The sequence below is a fragment of the Arachis duranensis genome, chromosome 5, assembly GCF_000817695.3.
Source record: "Arachis duranensis cultivar V14167 chromosome 5, aradu.V14167.gnm2.J7QH, whole genome shotgun sequence".
Lineage (NCBI taxonomy): Eukaryota > Viridiplantae > Streptophyta > Magnoliopsida > Fabales > Fabaceae > Arachis > Arachis duranensis.
In genome coordinates, this window is record NC_029776.3 from 106,265,770 (window position 1) to 106,275,039 (window position 9,270).

General features: G+C 35.5%; 2 protein-coding genes across 2 annotated transcripts; one reads left to right on the plus strand and one right to left on the minus strand.

The window, feature by feature from the left end:
• The first annotated feature begins 1,216 nt into the window (after nucleotides 1-1,216).
• LOC110281425 (uncharacterized) lies at nucleotides 1,217-5,886 on the plus strand. Its single transcript, XM_021143602.2, has 2 exons — nucleotides 1,217-1,693; nucleotides 1,802-5,886. The coding sequence occupies exons 1-2, from the start codon at nucleotides 1,546-1,548 to the stop codon at nucleotides 5,884-5,886; spliced, it is 4,233 nt and encodes a 1,410-aa protein (XP_020999261.2). The 5' UTR covers nucleotides 1,217-1,545.
• Nucleotides 5,887-6,162: 276 nt separating this feature from the next.
• LOC107491618 (protein ROH1) lies at nucleotides 6,163-7,895 on the minus strand. The gene has a single exon (XM_016112501.3). It carries the CDS (start codon nucleotides 7,580-7,582, stop codon nucleotides 6,446-6,448), a length of 1,137 nt encoding a protein of 378 aa, XP_015967987.1. The 5' UTR covers nucleotides 7,583-7,895; the 3' UTR covers nucleotides 6,163-6,445.
• Between the last annotated feature and the right edge of the window lie 1,375 nt (nucleotides 7,896-9,270).

Here is a 9,270-nt window from a genome sequence, read left to right on the forward strand (position 1 = left end):
TTAAAATAAGAATCATGCTGTATTGTTGTTTAACCACATACTCTCAGTGTCGTAAAGAACAATACTCTGAATTTCGGAACGATGAGGACAGCGATTGATTATCGATGAGGCAATAATCTACAAGATGCCATGTTATGCAAACTTAATAAATCAATAAATAACAAATTATGATTTAAGCATCTGGTATTTTACAATATACCTCAGTTTGTTGAGGAATCAAGAGGCTTTCTTTTCATTTGTTGGCTGAAGATTCTTCCAGAGCAATCTACATATCAGATATGCCTTTTTGAGTTAAGTAAAACAGAGTCAAAAATCACCTAACTCAGCATTTTGAAAAACTTTTAACACCACCAGCACGTATAATCAAAATGTACACTATCAAAAGTTTGAAAATTAGTTATTCAGTTTTTCTTACACTAAATTAACTAAATTTAAGTTTTTGCCCATGTAGAAATAGACTGAATTTAAATTATTCTTCATTTTTTGTATAAAACATGATTGTTTTTTCAACAATTTATAACATATATATATAGAGGTTTAAAAATTAATCAAATTCATGATAACAAATTTGGAAATGATGGCTAAAATTCAAAAGAAGTAAATAGATCTATGTCTCTTAGTTTAGAATTATAATTACAAATAAAATATATAAATACAGACTATAAAAACTAATTTAAGTTGATTGAGTGATTAATTCACTTGTCTTCTTAACTAAATATCTTTTTAAATCGTACAAAGTAAGTAGTAACGGCAAATTCTTATTGAAAATAACTGAAATCTGCAATTCTTCATGTGCATTGAAGATCATATGAATCACAATGCCTCAATCTAACAATCACATATGCATTACATACACATGGCGGCACATCAGCACATGCAATATAATTGATAAAGGCTAATAATGCATGTTCTTGATTTGATCTGATCTATATGTTAAACCTATCCGTAAATGGAGGACTGTTTGGTTGGTTATAAATGGAAAGTTAGTTATGAAACTTAGTTTCAATGTAGTGTTACATGAACTTTACTACTACACTAGTTCCTATTTCATATGCATCCATGTACCACTATAAATAAGAATATGCTATAAATATGCCAAAATTCTAATTGTGTAAAATAGTATGATTTTGTCTTTTAGTTGAAACTATATATATAGGAGACATATGGTGATGTATGATAGATATCATTGCTTTTTCCAAATTCCATTCATGTCGGCAAATACATTTGTAATTGAGAATAGAAAACCAGAGGGTGGTATACTAATTAATTAAATGATTATATTGGAAGATACACATAAAACAGAAGCTACCAAATTAGTTTTCACTTTACTCAATAAAATAAAAGTAAAATGGTTCAACTTTAATCATATCAGAATCATGTAATGTTAGGCTTTTCCTTGATGCATTGTAGGTGCAAGAAAAGAATATATACTTTTCCCATGTATTAATACTAACTACACAATAGAAGTATCATTTCTTCTATTTCTGGTTTAAATATTCAATCTTATGCATGCCCTTGTAAGAAAATATTATAGCAGCAACAAATATGGAGCTTGAATTAGGACTCAAAATCACTAAAACAAGAGATGACATTACCTCCATCTCTCAGTATCAGTTAGCCAAGGATCGAACTGGACCGGTTTTCGAGTCTAGAGAAACAAACACCATGTTCATCCTCATTGCTCATCTTAAAGGTTAGTCCAAAAGATTTCATAATCTTTCTTTTTGTTTATTTAGTTTCTTGCCATTTCATTCTGTATGTAATGTACTATTTGAATTGAGAAGCATCAATTAAAACACAGGTTATACGAGGAATAATATTGACATAAAGATTAGTGAAGATGGTAGTAAGATATCAATTAGTGGAGAGAAGCCAATTCAGGAAATGATGATGATGGGGTGGGTAATGCTCAAGAAAGATGTTGAGATTACACAGTTCAATAAGGCCTTCAAAATTCCTGAAGGGGTGGTTTTGGATCGGATCAAAGCGAAGTTTGATGAAGAGGAATCAATATTGAAGATTGTAATGCCGAAATCCTTGAAAGGGATTTGTGGGGCTAGGATTGAAGAGGTCAAGGAAGATGAATCTGATGGAGAGAGATCAGAATTAGAGAAAAGTGAAGCTGATCACATTTTCAATAGCACTGGGGAGACAAGTGAAAGGGGATTCAGAGAACCTGAAGTTCAAGAAATGGAGGACAGTGAAAGTGTTATGGAGAAGGAAGAAGTGTTATCCAAAAAGATAGAACATGAAGCAATGAAGGAATCAGATTCAGAGCAAAATGTAGGTGCAAGTATCCCACAGAACGTTGTGGATGCAAACCATGATGAAGAAAGTGTGAGAGAAAAGAGCAAAAAATCAGAATGTGAAGCCATCAAGACATTGGAGCCTGAGCAAAATGTAGGAGATCATATTCCACAGAGCATAGGAGATTCAAGTCAAGAATTTTCTGAAGAGTCTGCGGTTCAACAAATGAAAGAAGCTGATGTTGAAAAGATGCTTGATAAGGCCAATGGATTTTCTCAGGACAAGCATGGAGAGAGGTTAGAGAAAGAATTTGAAGAACTTAAGTCTGAAACTGAAGGTGTTGAGGAAGTTATTAGTATGGAAAGATTTGAAGAAACAAGAACATCAGAACTGGACAAAACTGAAAGTTTTGAAGAGACCATCAAGAAGGACATGAAAAGGCCTAAGAATGAAACTGTCGACGATGGTGATGATGAATGTGAACAGAGAACAGAGAAAGCTAACAGGAGTATTGAGGAAAATACCTTAAATGAGACCTCAAGAAAGGAAGATGAGGAGTCTGACAATAAAAGAAAGGTCAAAGATCGATCATATCTGCCGGACATTGTTGTCGAAGGAGTATTCGATGCAATGCAGGAAAAGGTTCCCAAGAAGGTGGCAGAGGCAATGGCCCTAGGAGAGAATGAAAAACCTGGATATGGTGGTGTAGTGAAATTGAAAGAAGAGGGATCTATAAGGATGAAGTTTGAAGCAAATAAGGTTGTTGAGGAAGACATAAGTAGGGACAGAAATGAACAAGTTAGAGTGCCAAAAATGAAGTCAAGAGATCAACCAAGTGTGAAAGAGAATACTCATGAAGGAGGACTACATGGAAGCGAAACACAAGAGCTTCCGGAGGGAGGGAAAACTAAACATTTCAAAGAAGAGGGTGCGAAAATTGAAGAGTCTGTTAAGAAAGTGAATGGAGAGAAAAATGGAAAGATTGAAGCTGAAGCAAATGAAGGTTTAAGGAGAGACTTGACAAGGGATACATTTCAGCAAGAAATAGATGATCCTGATATTCAAACTAAGGAAAGTGAACAAATTCTACAAGAATCGAGGGGTAAAGGAGGCTTTGAAGCAAGCATGGCTGAAATAAAAGATGCAGCAGAAGTAAAAGAAGAGCTGGTCAAGCAGAAGCGTGAGGCAAAGGTGGGGGAGACAGAAGATGCCGAAGATGGTGCGAAACTTGAGCTGCCTATGAAGAAGGTGAAAGGAGAGAAACATGAAAAGATACAAGATGAAACAACTATGAAAGGAACAAAAGAGCCTGAGATTCAAATTAAGGAAAAAGATCAACAATGTGTGCTGGAAATGAATAAGCGAATGCTTGAACTAAGCATGGCAACAATTGAAGAAGCAAAGGAAGCAAAAGAAGAGTTCATCAAACAGCAGAGTGGGGAAAAGATGGAGGAACCTAAAGATGTCAACAATAAGGGTGCAACAATACAACAATTTGTGGAGAAAGAAACAGGGGAGAAACATGAAAAGACACAAGTTGAAGCCAGTGGGGATCTGAGGGAAAATATAACAAAGGAATCCAAGATTCAATCTGAAGAAAAAGATCAACAAAGTCTACATGATGCGATGAGCGAGGAAAGATTTGAAGCAAGCATAACAGCAAGAGAATTTCCTCTGCAGAAGAATGGAAGGGAAGGACCAAATGTTGAGTCCACAGAAAAAGAGACAACTCAAGAGTCAGATAGTGAAAGAATAACCAAGACTTTTCAAGAAGTAGCCAAGGAAAAAAATCCAAAAGCATTTCTTGTAGGAACTGATGAAAGAGATGCGAAAGTATTAAATATGGGAGTTAAAAAGACTGAACAAGGGAGTGAAAAGAAACATGACACTGAGCTGTTATCTCAAGAAAATCAAAGGAAGGAAGCTTGTGAATCAAGAAATCAAAGTGTGAACCAAGATATCGTAAAGCCAAAAAAAGCAAAAGAAGCAGAAAGTGCAGATCAGTGCACTTATAAGAAAGAAAGAACTGAAGCAGCTGCAGCCATAGAAGATCAAATGGCTAAGCCAAGGTTTCCAACAACTCAACAATTTGAGGTTGAAGAATGTACATTACAAGAAGACTGCAAAAAGAAACATGAACCATCTCCAAAATCACAAAAGGAATATCATACAAATGATTTGCGAAATTCAATCGGAAGGAAGGAGCAAGAATCCAAGCATAGGGAAGTTTTGAAGCCAGAAGTTCCTCTAGAAGAACTCCTAAAGAAAAGCGAGCAGGAGACTAGAAAAGACGAATTTCAAAAGGGAGAAAAAAATGAGGAGATAATGCAAGAAATTGAGCAATCCAAAAGTAAATTTGATGACAAAGATCAACAAGATGTTTGCAAAGGAATTGGAGCAGCAGAGATCATAGGGAGAAAGATGCCCGAAGCCAAAGAACAATATGCATCAAGCTCAACAACTGGAAGGAAGGAAACCGAAAAAGATTTGGAAGCAACACATGAAACAGAGAAATGCTTGGTTCAAAACCTTGAAGATAAGAAGCTTGGGAACAGGGAAGAAATTAAAAAGACCATTTCTGAAGAAAATGATGAAGTTAAATATGCCAAAGAGTTAAGAAAAAGAACACAAGTGAAGGAGCATCAGAGAAAATCAGAAACTGCTGAGAATGAAGCAGAACCTCCCAAATTGAAAGAGCAAATTATTGAATGGAAATCACCAAAAATAAAAGAGTATGTGCAAGAATCAACAACAGGCAAAAAGCAACATGACTATGGCACAGAAGGCACAACATTAAGTCAGCAATCCACAGGTGAAGAAGACAGAACACCAGAAAATGCTATTGATGAATTACTAAAGAAAAACACTGACACAACCTACAGAAAGTCAGTTGAGTTGGTGGATCCCTCGGAAGATGAACGAGTTGAATCTTTTCAAGCACATATCCCAGAAAATCAAGGCTTCGAAGATAATCAGGAGGGAACCAAATGTCCCAAGATTTCCACCGGCAACCCTGATAAGAAAGGATATCAAATAACAAAGGATATAGATGAAGAGTTGCTGAGGAAACAAGACTTATCAGAAAAAATTGTTCATGAAGAAAGGGGAGTGCAAAATTTTGAAAAGAGAGGAGAACCTGAAGAGGATCCCAAACAACTTCGCAAAAGAGAGAAGGTAAAACCAATTCAAACTGCTATAGATAAGAAGCCAATAATAATGGACATAACCCCAGAGTTTGAGAAGGTCAACGGATTCAAACAAGTTGCAGAAACAATGCAGAAACCTCCAACAAAAATTGAAATGATTTCAAAGAAAGGAATGGATAAACCACAAAGAGATGAAACACCACCTCTGGCAAAGGAAATCAAAAGAAAAGAGCCTCCTGAATTATTATGGTCAAGCATGGGCCCTGAGAACTCTCAGGTTAAAGAAGACACAACAGATGAAGGTCACGAAGAGTGTGACATAATAGAGGTAGAGAAGCAAAGAGAATGTGAAGAGAAAGATGTAAGTGGAGGAAACAATGACAAAACAAAAAGGACAAAGAAACTATTCGTTCCTTTGTTCATAGCAGGATCAGCCCTTCTTGTGTCTTTGGTATTTATGTTTGTGCATCGCAGAAGAACTAAAAGAAGGTAACAAAAATTAAATTTATTTTTCCTTTTATGCTATGATAAAATATCTTATGTTACTTTAACTAATACTCAGATCAAATTGAAGTTCACATTGCACACCAATTTTGAACTCAAGCAAATTGTACAAATAAGAGCATGAGGAAGATTGTTTATCTGCACAAAAATGCTTGGAAATGCTACAACTTGTTCTTTTGGTGTTATGTATTTACCAAGCCTTGTAATATTTGTAGAAAAATAGATTATACAACAGCAGCATTACAAACCAAAAAAGACAGGGGAGGAAAAACAAGCAACGCAGACCATGAAGGTCAACTTTAAAATGTCTTAAACTCTATACAGTTTAGATGGTTTATAGATACAATAAACCTCCCCCTTACCACAATGTCATTGTGATCATCAATTCAAATATATGGCCTATACAATCTTCTCTATCCACCTCTTACTTCTTCACAACTTTTCAGTAAAATCAGGTTATTTTATGACATTATGTTAAACATCAACAAACTAACCCAAATGATGATTTTATTCAGCATAGCTTGTTGGCCTAATAAGAGAAAAGAGAGTCAAGTCCCTACTCGGCCGCGCACAATTACATGGAACACCTCCCTTACTTGGCGTTCCAACGGGTCTAATCCATCCTTGAGGGCCTCAAGAACATGTGAAAGATCTTGCACTCTTTGTCTAACCTCCTCTCCTTTCTCCTCAGCTAATGGAAACTGCAAAGTGTCAACCAACTCATTTATCACCCTAGCACATTTCTCAATCTGTTGAATCTCCCTCAGCAAGCCACAAGCATTCTTCCTCTCCTTCTTCTTGGAATCCTCCATGATCCTCTCATGGAGCGACAGCAACGGCGCAGACCAAGGAAACTGTCTCGGAATCAAAATGTGGAGCTGCAATCTGCGATCCTGGCATGGAATTGCAGCCACAAGAGCCCACATTACAAACAACAGGACCGAGCTCATCGTATAAACCGGCATAGCAAGGCCATTAGTGGCCACAAGATCATTACTCTTAGGGGGGCACAAGCTGTTCCCAATTGCTTGGAGCTGCTTAGCAGCAGACCAATTCCTCGAAACGCTCCATGAGAGCGATCGAAAATGGCCCACTGATCGGTGTTGGTAGTTACTATTTTGATTGTGAATTTGATACAAATCCTTAATGGTAGTGTTTCTACCAAAGGATCTATTCCTAAGAGCCATGTAAGCACTAGATTCCTTATCATCAAACATACAATTAGCCAAATCAGCGAGAGCCTTCTTGGCACGGCGGCATTGGCCCTCACCAATGATCCTCTTTTGATCCAATGCACATAGAACAATCTCTAACAGCCTCTGACACTGCTTAATCTGTTCAATTCCGTCACGGACGGCGTTGCAGAGATCAAGGGCCTTCACGCAGCGTTCAAAGAAATCAGAAACAATTCGGTCCATTGGGGGCTTCATGACCTGAGCCCTGTGATTGAAGAAAATCATCCTCAATTCGTCTTGGCATAAGATGAAGATATCAAGGAGCTTCCTCATCCATGCGAGTGAAAGCAAATCATCATTTCCAACTGCGGCCAGCTCAAGGAACCGCAACGTGACTTGTCTCTGGAAGGTTTCTAACTCGAGCTCCAAGCTTGAACCATCCATGGAGTGAACTTGGTTTCCACGGATAAACATAACAGAGGAACCTTGATCATCCATCATTGCAGACATTCCCTCTTTAAAACAAAACAGAAAAAAAAAAAAAAACAAGACCTCTTTTTATATGTAAGACTCTGACTCAATTGCCAAAATCTTAAATTGAATTGAAAATGTTGAAAAGGTTCATCATTTCAATTTGAAAACAGAGGTTTCCCATTAGCCATTACAATTTGGGAACACCAATAATTGAAAAAGAAAAAAGAAACAGAAATTTGGTTGAAACCCACGAAGAAATTGGACAATGGAATGAGAATGCAACCAAAAGTTTGGAGATTTTGCCACAAATAGATAAAATCAGAGAAAAGAGAGAGAGAAATTCAAAATGCTTGTGGAACCCTAGTGAGAGGGAGAGGGACTTATATACTTATATTGAGGATCATTGGACCGCGTCTTATGGTTGTTGGAAAAAATAGAAAAATGAAAAAAGTGTAAGGTCAAAAAGAATACTATTACTAACAAAATTAAAAATTATATTATAATGATTGGTTAACAGGATTTTAGCTTTTGATCCTCAGTGATTAGTGAAAATTAAGGTTTCGAAAGATACACACGGATCTCGCTCACACGGTTCGGACACGGTGGCAAGAACATAGATTCTTCCAAATGTTTTACGGCAAAAATATTAAAAAATTAGACTCACTCGGAGGTGGAGTATTTTTTTTTTTTGTGACTTCTCGGAGATGGAGCATTTATTTAATGTTTTTTAATTTTGATATTAAATTTATATTAGTATTTTTTAATAATGTGTGAAATTTAGTGTATTTATAGATATCACAAATATAATCTTTCGATTTGTGAACTCCCAAAATTTGAATTCAGCTCTCCTCAAATCGGACCATCAATTTTTCTGTTCCCAAAATTCAGTATCTTTTATTTATGTTTTGGAATTTAAAAAATAAAATCGACTTCATATTAATTAGAAACACACAGGTTCTTCGTAACCATGAATAATACATCCAAAAAATTTATATATAAAAAAATAATCTTTATTTAGAGGATAGCAATTAAGATGAAAAAAAAGTTGATATTTTTTATGTCATTATATATTGCTATACATTATTAATATTTAAGGTAGATATCAAAATAGTCTTAATGTTTTTTGTTTTATTTATATCTCAAATATTTTAAAAATAATTTAATATTATTCTTATTTTAATGTCATAAAAAGTACTAATTAAAAGTTTATATCTTTTCAAATTCTAACTGTTTATGTAATTTATTAGAAAAAAATGATTTTATGATTAGTTTAAATTTTAAAAACAATTCAATAATAAATATATAATTCAGATCTATCTATATAGTAAAAATATGCAATACACTTATAATTTAATAAAAAAAAAACATTTAAGTAACGACATCTATTGTTGCATTTGAATTTTTAGGATTAGTTTCTTCTACTAAATTAGAATCTCTCGTTTTGAAGGTCAAATAATGAAAGCATCATGTAGTTTGGAATGTAGCAATGTCAAAACTCATAACAATGAATAAGTATATTGGATTTGAGCCATTGATTTTGGGAGAAAGAAAGAGAGAGAGGATAATTGGCCACCTTATTTGGGGGCAATTATGTCAGAGTGATTAGGATGTTTGTTAAGGAGTTGGGAAACTATGCCACGTGGAGGGCAGACAGGGCTTGATGCTGAGTGGGTCACGTGCTCAAGTGACATTGACACGTGGGGCCGGATACGGTATACCAGAAC

What these genes read in the sequence shown, in the direction of transcription:
- LOC110281425 (XM_021143602.2), top strand. Translation starts at nt 1,546, where the DNA reads ATGGAGCTTGAATTAGGACTCAAAATCACTAAAACAAGAGATGACATT. An exon ending in CCTCATTGCTCATCTTAAAG is followed by an intron (nt 1,694 to 1,801) that starts GTTAGTCCAAAA and finishes ATTAAAACACAG; the next exon opens with GTTATACGAGGAATAATATT.
- LOC107491618 (XM_016112501.3), bottom strand. Translation starts at nt 7,582, where the DNA reads ATGTCTGCAATGATGGATGATCAAGGTTCCTCTGTTATGTTTATCCGT.